At 38.4% G+C, this 15,434-nt stretch overlaps 1 protein-coding gene across 2 annotated transcripts in view; it reads right to left on the reverse strand.

Annotated features, from left to right (window-relative positions):
* LOC128239931 (uncharacterized) overlaps window positions 1–15,434 on the reverse strand; it is a 71,833-nt gene that overhangs the window by 18,403 nt on the left and 37,996 nt on the right. For both annotated transcript variants that reach the window (XM_052956386.1, XM_052956385.1), the window contains 15 exons: window positions 14,407–14,560; window positions 13,573–13,684; window positions 12,400–12,503; window positions 11,899–12,036; window positions 11,156–11,281; window positions 10,384–10,484; window positions 8,207–8,300; window positions 5,689–5,735; window positions 4,961–5,062; window positions 4,562–4,650; window positions 4,187–4,245; window positions 2,715–2,876; window positions 1,876–2,056; window positions 1,583–1,773; window positions 1,271–1,456 (listed from right to left, as the gene is read on the reverse strand). In XM_052956386.1, coding sequence (XP_052812346.1) covers window positions 1,271–1,456; window positions 1,583–1,773; window positions 1,876–2,056; window positions 2,715–2,876; window positions 4,187–4,245; window positions 4,562–4,650; window positions 4,961–5,062; window positions 5,689–5,735; window positions 8,207–8,300; window positions 10,384–10,484; window positions 11,156–11,281; window positions 11,899–12,036; window positions 12,400–12,503; window positions 13,573–13,684; window positions 14,407–14,560 — 1,846 coding nt within the window. The remainder of the gene's footprint in view (window positions 1–1,270; window positions 1,457–1,582; window positions 1,774–1,875; window positions 2,057–2,714; window positions 2,877–4,186; window positions 4,246–4,561; window positions 4,651–4,960; window positions 5,063–5,688; window positions 5,736–8,206; window positions 8,301–10,383; window positions 10,485–11,155; window positions 11,282–11,898; window positions 12,037–12,399; window positions 12,504–13,572; window positions 13,685–14,406; window positions 14,561–15,434) is intronic.

Here is a 15,434-nt window from a genome sequence, read left to right on the forward strand (position 1 = left end):
CGTAGGAACAGGGTAGCTTACTGTGTTGAAGTTTGCCTGTAGACATACCTGTACCACCGCGCGTAGCAACAGGGTAGCTTACTGTGTTGAAGTTTGTCTGTAGACATACCTGTATCACCGCGCGTAGGAACAGGGTAGCTTACTGTGTTGAAGTTTGCCTGTAGACATACCTGTATCACCGCGCGTAGCAACAGGGTAGCTTACTGTGTTGAAGTTTGCCTGTAGACATACCTGTATCACCGCGCGTAGCAACAGGGTAGCTTACTGTGTTGAAGTTTGCCTGTAGAAATACCTGTACCACCGCGCGTAGCAACAGGGTAGCTTACTGCGTTATAAGTTTGCATGTAGACATATCTGTACCACCGCGCGTAGCAACAGGGTAGCTTACTGTGTTGAAGTTTGCCTGTAGAAATACCTGTACCACCGCGCGTAGCAACAGGGTAGCTTACTGCGTTATAAGTTTGCATGTAGACATATCTGAATCACCGCGCGTAGGAACAGGGTAGCTTACTGTGTTGAAGTTTGCCTGTAGACATACCTGTACCACCGCGCGTAGCAACAGGGTAGCTTACTGTGTTGAAGTTTGCTTGTAGTCATACATGTACCACCGCGCGTAGCAACAGGGTAGCTTACTGTGTTGAAGTTTGCTTGTAGTCATACATGTACCACCGCGCGTAGCAACAGGGTAGCTTACTGTGTTGAAGTTTGCCTATAGACATACCTGTATCACCGCGCGTAGCAACAGGGTAGCTTACTGTGTTGAAGTTTGCCTATAGACATACCTGTATCACCGCGCGTAGCAACAGGGTAGCTTACTGCATTGAAGTTTACCTATAGACATACCTGTATCACCGCGCGTAGCAACAGGGTAGCTTACTGTGTTGAAGTTTGCCTATAGACATACCTGTATCACCGCGCGTAGCAACAGGGTAGCTTACTGTATTGAAGTTTGCCTGTAGACATACCTGTATCACGGGCGTAGCAACAGGGTAGCTTACTGCGTTGATGTTTGCCTGTAGACATACCTGAATCACGGGCGTAGCAACAGGGTAGCTTACTGCGTTGATGTTTGCCTGTAGACATACCTGTATCACCGCGCGTAGCAACAGGGTAGCTTACTGCGTTGATGTTTGCCTGTAGACATATCTGAATCACGGGCGTAGCAACAGGGTAGCTTACTGCGTTGATGTTTGCCTGTAGACATACCTGTATCACCGCGCGTATCAAGAGGGTAGATGACTTTGTTAAAGCAGTTTGCCTGTGGATTTACCTGTCTCACCGGGCGTGGCAATAAGGTCATGGTCTACGAACTGCCCCATCTGCATGACAGCCATAGTAAGCTCGGCACTCCACTCGATGTAAGCCCCAATGTTCGTGTGGACCGCAAGGCTGACGTCACGCGCTGTCGGTAGGGGCCGTCCTGTAAATGACGTCTTACGCGGCGTTGCCCACTGTTCTGTAAAAAGAAGGGCAGTTGTTTAAATCTATACCAATTTATTGAACTCATTGTGTTCCAAGTTGCCAAAAATGTTTAAAGATTTACATGTATTCAATTTTAATGGAAATATCCTTAGAAACATACTCAGATCAAACATCCACTGTGCTTGCTTGGGATTCGACACGCCACCGTCCATGGAACGGACAATGACGTCATTCGGCTGGAAGAAATCCGTCCATTCCGGTATCGAGAATAGCTCAATCATCGCCTCCTTTCCAACCTCATTTCCGACTCCGGCGTACACACGATTACTGATGGCGGATACCCAGAAAGCCCTAAACATACAGAGAGGATTTAAAGAAGGCCGGTTAGTGATTTTTTTAAACAATCATATACAATCCAGACTGTAAACAAGACACCGACAAATGATTACATACGAGAAGTCTGTATTTGTTTGTCCATTGCCGTCAACAAAGTCCACGTGCGTCACTTCTACCGTCTGCTCCACCGTCATCTCCTTTGGAGCTTCCTGTCCGCGCCGGAAGTTGATTACCACCTCCCCAACATTGATTTTATTACCGTCACGGACCGCACGGAACGTCAACGTCAATTTCTCGTCTGCATACAAAACAAACACCCGAAAGACTTAATTTGGTATGTTAAAAACTTAGATATCTTTAGCAGTGCCACTTTAAATGAAACTGTGATGTCGTATCTTTGTTCTGTATAAAGACAATTGATATATTTTGAATTGTTTCAAAGGTTGTTGTAAATATAAAGAGTAAACAAACATTTCGAATCAAGTAGTCGCTGGACCCAAAATATTGTACATTTCAAATCAAGTTCATGTTTGCAGGAGTGGTATTCCATATATAACTTAAGTCGATCTTATCATATATTTTTGACCCATTCACTGTTTAGGTCTGCTATTTATATCGAGCAATCTGATTAGCTACATCGTTCTTAGATTCAAGTTAGACCAGCTGGCCTAATTTCTCGAAAAAAATAAGCGTAACTCACTTAAGTATCTGATTTTATTAAGCGTTATTACTACATTAATACGATATCGTGAAACAGCAAGTAATTTATTTTATTTCATCTATTTTGCTTTAAAAGTCTCAAAACTCTAAAAAGAGAATAGTACACAAATCATACCAGATCAAAAATAACGCGCTAATCTAGATCCTGATATAAAGGACTGAAGATATTTTGAGAAAATGTTGCCGGTACCACCAAAGATCAATACACAATAGGAACTCAAATTTGAAGCACACACCTGTATCCGTGTTTTCAAAATCGATCGCATGCTTGTTTTCAAGATTATTGGCGGCTCCTGGGGTTCGTAGGCCAAACCTGACAACGAGACTCTCAAACAGGAAGGGGAGGCTGGCGAGCGACTGGGGCCGCCCTGGTTCCGTCTCAAGGATGATTCGGTCATCTAAAGGAAAAAGAAGCAAAGTATTAAGACCTGCATCATACAGTGATATTTGGTATGGATTTGTTTTATAACTTGATAGGGTCATCTGAAGTGATAAAAGGAAGAGACTCAAGTTATATTCATAAGAACAGCCTTTGAGCATGCCAAAACCAATAAACAGTCTTCAAAGATGCACTCTTTCTCCCTGATAAGATTTACCACAAATAATAATATTGTTTCAATATTCCAAAAAGATGAATACATGTTGAAAACAATGGTTCTTATGAAGGATACCGAGTTCAAAAGAATGTTTTGAAATAAGTGAGCACTAGACACGGTAGTTCTACCTTACGAGACTAAAGTAGACCACAGTAAATCTTTTAGCATTCACCAATCATTTAATATGTTTGCGCTTTCTGTTTTAAATACACGGTTACAATCTTGTTATCAGTGGTTAATATTTCAATAAATGCATTATTTAGTAAGTATGTAGTTAAAGGGTTTTCAGTCAAAATTGATGTTTGTGATACATTTGTATGTATTGATTTTGAATAAGTGTGTCACTTTACAGTTACTGATTGAACGACTCTTGGTCAAGTTTGCATGATGTATTTCTTGCAACGATTTTGAGCCTACTGTCATAGCTAAATATAAACTCAACAGTATAGTTCGCTTACAGTATTATAAATGACAGAAATTATTGCAACATTTGTTTTTGCATTATTAGCTGACATAAACAATTTACAGCGACTTTCGAGCTTCAGGTTACTGACATAAACAATTTACAGCGACTTTCGAGCTTCAGGTAACTGACATAAACAATTTACAGCGACTTTCGAGCTTCAGGTAACTGACGGAAACAATTTACAGCGACCTTTGAGTACAAAAGCAGCGGCGATTGTCGAGCTTGCGGTGATTGATAGAAATGATTTACAGCGACTTTTGATCTGGTGATCAGATGCATAAAAATAAAAGCGACATTTGAACTTGTTTTTAGAACCCTTATGATAGTTATAACTGACTGAGGTTTTTGCGACGAGCGATTAAGTTCCAAGATGATTTGGTTATCTGAAGTGAGATGACCTTATCACCTTGGCGCATGTAAGTTTTGTTTGCGGTCACCAAGCTGGACAAGCGGGTTTTCTTACGGGTAATCCACTTTCCCCCACAACACAAGACCACACTCTCTCGTAAAATTGTGCCAACGAGAGTGCGGAATATATTTTGTAAAAACCTGTTTGAAAATCGTTGCAAAATATATAAGTTTAAACTAAGTTTTTGCGAAAAATATCTTATATTGTTTTAATAATAAGAAATTGCTCGTTACTTACAGACTGGAAACTGAGCGGTGAGAGAGTCGGCCTGACTGGCGGAAAGTGAAATTGCATGCCTGCAAATGACAATACATGTAAGTTACGGTATAAGTATTAAATTGTGTAACATATCCTTACTTTAAATCAGTTGTCACAAGTTTCATGCCATCTTTTAAAGTTGTATGGCACGGTAGTGTGTTATCTAAAATTTGTTGATAAACTTATATAGTAGAGCACCTGTCTTGGACACATTAAGTCTCGAGTTCAATCATCGGACTGACCAAGCATTTATATACACTTATATAAACGTATGTAAATTATCTACGTTGTCAGGGCCCTTGACTTCACTTATCGAGCTGCGATAATAAAAGTTAATACGGAGGTTTTGTGTACCTGGTATTTAGAACCTCTAGTGAAAGACTGGGGTCTGTCCTGCCGTCAAGTATCACCGTTCGCTCGTCACACTCGCTACCCGCACCAACCTGACAGAAAGTGAAATGATAGTAAGAAAGCAAGTTAAGTTTCCATTCATATAAATTAGGCAATAAACTTAATCCTGACTTAAAGATAGGTAAAGTCAAACCTGGCAGATACAGTTACTGCTAGTATCACTTATTAGATATGTAGTATGACTAAGTACGATCAATAAAAAACTAGAGATAAAAAATCAACAGACCGACCGACCGACCGACAGACCGACAAGCTTACTATTATTTGCCCCCCCCCCCATCAACTTATTTTGTGTGGGTATAAAATCTATAAAAACTTACGCAACCGGAATCGATGCCATACCTGAAGTCGATCGTTATTAATGCGAATCCAGAACGTGTGAAGATCTGTGGCATCAAACATTTGCTCAGGACTTTCATATCTGTCCACAACGTTGTCACCAACCTGAGAATAACATGGACATGATTTCAGTCCTATTTGGACTTCCGACATTCATTTGTGGGCAGAAATATAATGTATAATGTTGATAATTTACATTGCCAACTTTGGAGAAATCCGGTGAAGCGAAAGTGATGTATTAGATATCTTTTCTTAAAATCATAACTTATAATAATAATTATTCATATGCCTATGATTCTTTTATCACGTACAAATTAAACTACGCGGTTAGAATGAGACACATTATACTGGAAAGAAGAATATCAACACTAGCACATCAATCGATTTAAGCTGCATTCTCACAAATTGAATGTATTGACAACATTTTTTTTTTGTCTTGGAACGAGCCAGTTTTAGCGAAAATCAATGGAAACCAGTTATATAAGACTGCTGACAAAAATCATATCGAAGTTCAATAATTGATGTTTTATGCATTTTTTATACTTTCGACATAAAACATTAATTTTCGAACGGAAATATAAGAATCCGTGGTCTGATCTTTTGTCAGCAATCTTTAATCATTGGTTTGCAGATATATACGCAAAACTTTGCTCATTCCAAGGCATAAAATAACAAAGTTGTAAAAACGGTGTATCTGTGAGAGTGCAGCTTTAAGACAAAGATCTACGTACCGTCAATGAACTTTCTCCACCAGCTTGTGGATCTAACACAATCACAACTGAAAAAGTAAGGTTAGTATTGACAAATATCAATAGTTATTATCAATATAGTCGAACCCCATTGGCTCGATCTCTAAGGGACCGGCGAAAATACCTCGAGTCTCGGGGAGTTCGAGCCAAGCGGGAATTTTAACAATTAGTATTGGGAAATTAGTCCTTTAAATCCAGTTCGAGCCAACGATGAAATCGAGCCAAGCGAGTTCGAGCCAACGGGGTTCGACTGTTATGTGACCGCGATATGTATTTTATCGATTTGTTGTAGAAATAATAGTCTCATCTAAGTTTATATGATTTTTTTACATATGTTGGCTATCTTTTATTTTTCACGTCGGCTTGGAATTTATAAAAGGTAAGCTAACTTGCATTTACATTAAAACTTGTCCCAATTTTGGGCAATACGAAACGAACGTCCGCTTTTTGACAATTGGCTTTGAAAATGTCCCATTTTGTGCAATGGATTTGTCCTATTTTCGCAATAAACTTGTTTTATTTTCTTCAACGAACTTTTTGCATATCTGTCATCGAACTTGTTCCATTTTTGACAATGAGTAATTATCATGTTAAATCATTCTTACTAGCTTTAAATGATAAGCGTTCGAAGGCGCTGGCGGTATCGTTATAGTTTATTCTTACTAGCTTTAAATGATATGGGTTCGAAGGCGCTGACTGTATCGTTATAGTTTATTCTTACTTGCTTTAAATGGTATGCCTTCAAAGGCGCTGACTGTATCGTTATAGTTCATTCTTACTAGCTTTAAATGATATGGGTTCGAAGGCGCTGACTGTATCGTTATAGTTTATTCTTACTAGCTTCAAATGATATGCGTTCGAAGGCGCTGACTGTATCGTTATAGTTTATTTTTACTAGCTTTAAATGATATGCGTTCGAAGGCGCTGAATGTATCGTTATAGTTCATTCTTACTAGCTTTAAATGATATGCGTTCGAAGGCGCTGAATGTATCGTTATAGTTCATTCTTACTAGCTTTAAATGATATGCGTTCGAAGGCGCTGAATGTATCGTTATAGTTCATTCTTACTAGCTTTAAATGATATGCGTTCAAAGGCGCTGACTGTATAGTTATAGTTCATTCTTACTAGCTTTAGATGATATGCGTTCGAAGGCGCTGGCTGTTTCATTATAGTTTATTCTTACTAGCTTTAAATGATATTGTTCAAAAGCGCTGACTGTATCGTTATAGTTCATTCTTACTAGCTTTAAATGATCTGGTTTCAAAGATATTGATGTATCGTTATAGTTTATTCTTACTTGCTTTAAATGGTATGCCTTCAAAGGCGCTGGCTGTATCGTTATAGTTCATTCTTACTAGCTTTAAATGGTATTTGTTCAAAGGCGCTGGCTGTATCGTTATAGTTCATTCTTACTAGCTTTAAATGGTATTTGTTCAAAGGCGCTGGCTGTATCGTTATAGTTCATTCTTACTAGCTTTAAATGGTATTTGTTCAAAGGCGCTGGCTGTATCGTTATAGTTCATTCTTACTAGCTTTAAATGGTATTTGTTCAAAGGCGCTGGCTGTATCGTTATAGTTCATTCTTACTAGCTTTAAATGGTATTTGTTCAAAGGCGCTGGCTGTATCGTTATAGTTCATTCTTACTAGCTTTAAATGGTATTTGTTCAAAGGCGCTGACTGTATCGTTATAGTTCATTCTTACTAGCTTTAAATGGTATTTGTTCAAAGGCGCTGACTGTATCGTTATAGTTCATTCTTACTAGCTTTAAATGGTATTTGTTCAAAGGCGCTGACTGTATCGTTATAGTTCATTCTTACTAGCTTTAAATGGTATTTGTTCAAAGGCGCTGACTGTATCGTTATAGTTCATTCTTATTAAATGGTATTTGTTCAAAGGCGCTGGCTGTATCGTTATAGTTCATTCTTACTAGCTTTAAATGGTATTTGTTCAAAGGCGCTGGCTGTATCGTTATAGTTCATTCTTACTAGCTTTAAATGGTATTTGTTCAAAGGTGCTGACTGTATCGTTATAGTTCGTTCTTACTAGCTTTATATGGTATTGTTCAAAAGCGCTGACTGTATCGTTTTAGTTCATTCTTACTAGCTTTAAATGGTATTTGTTCAAAGGCGCTGACTGTATCGTTTTAGTTCATTCTTACTAGCTTTAGATGGTATTGTTCAAAAGCGCTGACTGTATCGTTATAGTTCATTCTTACTAGCTTTAAATGGTATTTGTTCAAAGGCGCTGACTGTATCGTTATAGTTCATTCTTACTAGCTTTATATGGCAATTGTTGAAAGGCGCTGACTGTATCGTTATAGTTCATTCTTACTAGCTTTAAATGATCTGGTTTCAAAGATATTGATGTATCGTTATAGTTCGTTCTTGCTATAATTGATTGATGCAATATAAACGCCCAAAAAGAGCTTTTGTAATTTTGTTAGTTTCAAACGTAAATGTTTAAAGCACATTCTTTTAGAGAGAGTTATTGTCTTACCATATAATCGCTGGTAACATATTTCGACCCTTCTACAATTTTGCCCACTGGCGATGTAGTGATTCCCATCAAACTCCGCAACGCACCCATTGTTCTGTTGATAAGGAATATGATGTTCAGGTAAATACTGGAGTTAAGATAGCTGAACGTAACAATTTGAATAGAACAGAACAGAACAGAACATTTTTTAGATACAAGCATATACAGCTTATGATCATCAAAACAATCATCATAACATGCACAACAGGATATATAAAATAACATGATTACAAACAAAAAGAAACAACAAGAAGAGAGCAGTAACATCCAGTTTAAGTTAGGCTGTAATATTAACTATACTGTCTCTGATCTGATTTGCCTTAATAGTAAATATAGCCATACGACTTCTTCTTAGAGTTAAGTCTTCTTAGATAGACAATCATTTCGAATACATTTGAACAATGTCCATGCTTAACTCCTAAGCTCAGACTGTCTTGTTAAAGACATTCCATAATAGCCATATTGTAAAAATAGCCATGTTTTTTGAAACAATGCTTTAGCAGATAATCACCTATTGTCCATTCATAAACAGTGTGTGTATACCACGTGATAAATAACGTCATCAGTGTGTGTATACCACGTGATAAATAACGTCATGTATGCTACGTCGGAAGGCAATATTTTGCTTAAAATGAAGACTTTAAACAAAGGTAACTTTTCTTTAGCTTCACCATTTCCGCATTCGTTTAATTACCGGAGTTTGATAATGTGATTAGTTTCTTCAAACACTTCGACAAACCTATTTCCAAAGTAATGTTTTGACAGTGCTCCGTCAGACGGCCGTTTGGTGAAAAGGTTTATCGAAGTGCTTTAAGAAACTTAACTCTGATTTAAATTCTGATAAAGGCCAAAGGCGGGGCTCCGTAAGCGGCGTAGACTGCGCTATGTTTCATTTAAAATGGTGAATAAATTGCGAAGTAATCTTTGTTTAAAGTCTTTATTCGAAGCTGCTTTCCAACATAGCATTTGTGACGTAATTAATCACGTGGTATACACAAACTGTAAAACGCGATTGAAAATTAATTACGGCTGTGGTGTTGCGTGATTGGTTGATTGACATTATCACGTGATGTTATCAATGTATTCTTAACAAGTCAACATATCCAGAACATTTGTTAAAGTCCCGGTGGCCGTGTGGACTAGCCGGCTGTTTTTCTTGACTTTATCGGCGTAAGTTCGTACCCCATTAAAACCAAAATTAATTTTTATGCTAAAGCTGTTTTTTTTCTGCAATTTCGATATCATAGGGTATAATAATAATAAGATAAGTGTTTTCAGATGCATTACCGGGAAAACCTATTTTTGGTCCAAAAACATGAGCGAGACACTTTAAATACCCATTTGAGGAAATCAAATACATGAATAATTGAACGGTAACTTCAATTGTTAGGACTATAACTTTTGGTCGCAGATATTTGATCGGTGTTTTAAAATCAATTGAAAAAATATCTGTGTATCTTGTCAGCCCGAAGAAACACTAGCAACCGAGGTTTTCGCTGCGGTCGACATTGTTTGCCGAGGGTTGACAAGTATTCGGAACACCTTTGCCATTTTTATGGAAAACAACCTCGAATGTATTTGGACGGTTTACATACTCAGAAATCGGTATGTTTAAGTCCGCTGCAAGTAGATCGCGTAGTTATTTAATTTAGCAGTTAAACTAAATGACTTAACTCTTTGGAATCTTAATTATGTATGCAATAATGCACTTCACTGGCAATCAATTTAAACTTAGAACAATTAATACAAGCTAAAACACTACATTTAATTAATAATATAATTAAAAAAATACGAACTACTTCAACTGATGTAATGGCATACTACCGAGACCGTTTTCGATCAAAACGGCCGAGGAGTTCCGAATTGGTTGACAAGATACAGTGGTCCGCTAAAAGGAGGCAATCTGCAATTTCTTATTCCGAACAAAACTTACACCTGTTTGTCTTTACTTAAAGTGACACTCTTATTCAAAATCAATACATACACATGTATTACAAACATATTTTTGAGAGATAAACCTTTAACTCATTCTCGTACACCAGAGTGATGATGCTATGCGTAAGATTTATCATTATCAAACTTCTGATGAATGAGAATAGATTCTATTAGCCGAGAATGTCCTTACAAAAATAACTTACGCTGGGGATGGCACTAATGATAATGCCGTCGACATCGCCCTCCCTTTCTCTCCGCACATCTATTCTCTCACAGACTGGTTCTGTCGTGGCCGGGTTCGTCACTGAAATCATTCCAGGTTTAGTTTATTATACATGTAGGTACTGGGAGCCTTTAAAGGGGCTAGACTCCAGATGGTCCAAAATCGGCATATATGGTTTTCCCTCAAAACAAGGCTAGAATTGTTAGTTAGTTAGTAGGAGGTTGATGATACGTCACTTTACATGGTTAAAATAACAAACGCAACAATCATGTTATTGTCTCATCTGTGTTTCCCCCTTTAAAATATCGCATAACTGTTTCCCAGCGAAAGATGCATGTGGCGTAAGCGATGTGATACATCAGTAAGTAAGATTCTATATGCTGTACACAACTATGTCAATTTCATGCAAGATTTTAATTATTTTCTTTTTCTCTTGCAATTTTATCATCTAGCCCCTTTAAAGTACCCCCGTAAAAGCTTCAACAGCGCCGAATCAGAAGCATGATCAGAAACAAGTTCAACTAAGATTAAAATCTGAGTTACAGAAACTAGGACCCTCTTCTGAAATGTGCTATCGTAGCATCACTTTATGTATATGTTTTCAGAAATAATTTGTCAACTGTTAAGTGTTATACAAAGCTAAACCTATCATTGCTTTAGTATCGAGTATTTTCGCAGCATTTGTTTCGGATTGTACCGTTTATTTTACAATTTAAAAATAACTTGGAAGTATGTTGCAATTGATGACGTACCTGCGATTGTGAATGTGCTGGTTCCCTTTAGGTTAAAGATGAGTGGAAGGTTGGGTACCAGCTGGACACCCCGGGAGTCCACAGGGGTCAGGTGAACGGGCAAGGGGTCGAACACCACCAACCCAACTGAAATACATTTAATAGGTTCTGAATTCAAAATTCACCAAAAGCCACTTAAAGTTTTTAGATGAAAACCAACTAACCAGCTGAAACACACGTAATGTGTTCATAGGACAAAAGCCATACCGACCGAAACCCATATCAAAGCTTCTTAGGTCAAGAGCCACAAAACCGATTAAAACACATGTAACAGGTTTTCGGTCAAAAACCATCAAAACAACTAAAACATGTGTAACATCTATTATGCCAAAAGCTACCAAACCAACTGCAATTCATGTACTAAATTCTTAGGTCAAACACCACCAAAACAAATACCAAAACAAATGCAACACTTGTTCAAACCACAAACCAACTTATGGTGATTACAACGCAGTTTACTTTTGCCAGATTTGATAAACAGCTTGTGTTAACTAAACGATCCAGTTCAAATGGTGGTACAAGCGCCTTGTTTTAATCCAGTTCTAAAAGGACCTGTCTGCAAAGAGAACAGTTGTTACATTCAGGCAATGCAGCTCAATCCAATGAGTATATGATTGACTCTAGGCTAACTGATATGGATAACAAGTCGCTTCCAGGCAGTAAATTAACAATGTAACAACTATTAAGTACTATAATTAGCTTACTGTTTTCCCAGAATGCGGGTGCCAGTCTAAGTTGGGCTATTTTTGGCGTCCCCCAGCGCGGGTGTTGGAGGTTGTTACAGATGCCGGTTATGGGTCGCCAGAGGCTCTCACTGTCCGACTCGGTACACTCCTCGAAAGCTTGTTCAACAAAATATTTTTTATTTTTTTTTTATATATTTGGCTTATCTTGAAATACAGCACATCTTATATTGGGAACTTGGTCAAATTATATCGGAACTACGATAGTTCTAGAAATAAGGGTCAATGTGGCACTAATGTAAATATTAATATGATATTCTTTTTATGCAAATATACTATTTATTTTGTTTTATATTTGTATAAATCAATATTGGTACAAGAAATGCATCTGGAGCGGACGGTTTTCTCATTTTACAAAAAGAGGCACAGCTTGACGATAATCAGTTCAGTTAAAGTAAAAATATATTTTATCTCCTTCTACTTAGTCTTCGACGAGCGTAATACAAAACTGTTATCAAAAACCTGTAATGTCCTTGAGGGGACAGATGCCGTTAATCCTAGCTTCGACGGTCTCCAGTTGGGTTTGGAAATTGTCATACTCCATCAGATCCCCGACCGTTGGTACGCTGGAAGGCATTAGAACACACATTTCAAAATTGTAATAGCTAGGTTTCAGTCCCTGTTTTACATTATGATTCATATCAAAATATATCATATTGTTTTGCGTCTGGTTAATCCTGCAAATATTGAACACAGAATTTAATATTGAAACAGGGTATAGTTGAAAACAAAAATACAAGGCTCGATTAATGCGAGTGATAGGCTCGCCTGGTATGCCATTAATATACACATTATTGCATAGGCAAATGACAATGGATAATGTGTTTCAATCCAGGTCACAAAAAAGGATATTGGCTTTAGAACATGTGAAAAAGATGGCATTGGCCGCTTAAACGGGTTAAGGTAATGCAATGCTCAGCTAAGAAAACCGTTTCGATACTTTTGTCACAGTAGGGACAATGGGTTAGTGGACAGTGCGATGTGTGTGGCCGCCAACCAGAAAATAGTATGTCCAAAATGCTAGAAAAGGTGTAACTCCCGCGTTAGAAAAAGCCATTTAAATGTGCGTCATCGCTGTCATTTTTGCAATTCAAACAGGTAGTGTGGGGCTAAACAAATCCCCAGTCATCTTACTTCCGATGCATTACTGAATAAACAACTTAGTTAGCCAAATTGATCTAGCACCAAGTTCTTGAAACATTAGGTTCAACTCACTTACGTATCTTTTTTCATTTAGCAAAATTACTTAATTAATTATGATTTTATGAAACAAAAGGTAGTTTTTATTCTTTATCTCAAATTTCATATCCTTTAAAAGCCTCCAAACTCTTTTAAAAGGGAATATTTTGAAATGTATACCAATAAATTTTAGTGTGCTGATCTTAATCCCGCTATAACGGAAACCCAAACTGCAAAAAAAACCCATGCTACTCGACGAACCAACTACCCGCTAGTTTCACCCAAGTATTCCTGACTAACCTGCATTATCCCGCTATTGCATCATCAATTCAACACGTTTGCCTATGGGGAACCATATATCTATAACGATACCTGTAAAATGGAAGATGTTTTGAGAAATTGGGGCCTCACTTAATCTTACTTGAATTTGACTTAACTAGGGCTCACTGATCTTACTTAAGGAGGATGGCGAGCAGGTTTACGAGGTTGGCGTTGTTTGCGATTGTCGACGATGCCGGTCCGTTTTCGTGGACCGCCTGCATAAAGAAGTCCGCCCGGTTGTCGTACACTGTAACACAAATTGATTTCTTAGTTTAATGTTATACCTTATAAAGGTAAGTTTTATGTCTGCTTCCTAAATATAAGATCGGTGCCATTTGAATTATTTTTAAACCTAAAACAAGAATATGTAAAACAATTTTGATCGAATCATATACAGCATAGAGTAGTGTTCTATGAAAAACAATAGAAATGAGCAAAATACGATCAATGCAGTTTTTCTGTTGGAATATAGAACATAACTGTATAATTGAAATATCATCTAACGCCTTGAGTGTGATCTTAAGTCTTAAGAGCTTGAGCAATCCTAAAAACATTTCGACGGAAGAGGGTGTATACTCACAACATTCGGAACTCCTCGGTAATTTTATTTTTCGAAAAACAACCTCGGATGTATATGGACGGTTTACAATGTCAGAAATCGATACATTTTAACTACGCTGCAAGTAGATCTCGTAGTAATTTCAATTTAGCAGTTACACTCAATTACTTAACTTTGGGAATCTTGGTTATGTTTGCAATAAAAAATTTCACTGGTAATCAATTTAAACTTAGATCTTCAAATACAAATTAAAACACTACATTTAGTTAAAAACATAATTCAAAATGTTACGATCTACTTCTACTCATGTTCCTGCATACATCTGAGGCTGTTTTCGAAAAAAATGGCCGAGGTGCTCCGATTGGCTAGTCGTATGGCGGAGATGGCCGAGGAGCTCCGAATGTACTTACATGTGTCGACACTTGTGTCATCATTGACGAGAGTATTTGTAGCCTGGTTGTAGGCGTCGATGAACACATTGCCTCCAGCGACCGGTACCATGGTGACCAGCAGCAGCGCCGCAAACGTCACATGCAGCCGTTCAAAGTACATCATGCCGCGTGCCTAGGGAGAGGACACAACTTCCGGTTAGGATTCAAGTATAAATTATCTTCGTTAATCACAGGAAAGAGGATATGCCAACCTGCACCTAAATTATCCTTCCACTAACATTTCCGTGTATTAGGAGGCAAGATATAAGGACCCTCTCCCCGAGCAGTTCTACGTGCCGTGACGCAGCAAAGAGTCCCTCCCACGCCCACAAATAACTCTGTGTTGTCAGTAAGCAACACATAGAGCCATTCCAGAGTAGATCTAACTCAGCTCTTACTTTGAGGACGCAGCACATAGACCCCCCCCCCCCCCCCAACACAATTTCCCGAGTAATCCGGTGTTTCAAAACGCCACACAGGCTCAAATTTTCGAGTAATTCCATGTTTTAAAACGACAAACGCATCCCCTCTCTGTTGAAGGATTCGACACATAGGCCCCTACTCCCAGAGAAGCTCCATGTTACACGATGCAATACAATGACCCCCATCCCCGAGTAGCTCATGTTAGTTTCAGGCAATACAAACTCCCCAATTCTAGTAAGTCCATGTTTTAGGATAAACGGTCAAGACCGCCCCCCTCACAGTAGCTCCAAATTACAGGACGCAATACATAAGCCCCCATCACCGAGAAGCTCCTGTTACAGGACACAAAACATAGACCCCTCTTCCCCGAGTAGTTCCATGTTTCAGGACGCAACATAGACCCCTTCCCCGGGTAGTTAGATGTTTCAGGACGCAATACATAGACCCCTTCCCCGAGTAGTTCGATGTCTCAGGAAGCAACAAAGACCCCTTCCCCGAGTAGTTCGATGTTTCAATACGCAACATAGACCCCTTCTCCGAGTTGTGCGATAATTCAGGACGAAAAACATAGCGCCCTTCCCCGA

This window comes from Mya arenaria, chromosome 7, assembly GCF_026914265.1.
Source record: "Mya arenaria isolate MELC-2E11 chromosome 7, ASM2691426v1".
NCBI classification, from domain to species: domain Eukaryota; kingdom Metazoa; phylum Mollusca; class Bivalvia; order Myida; family Myidae; genus Mya; species Mya arenaria.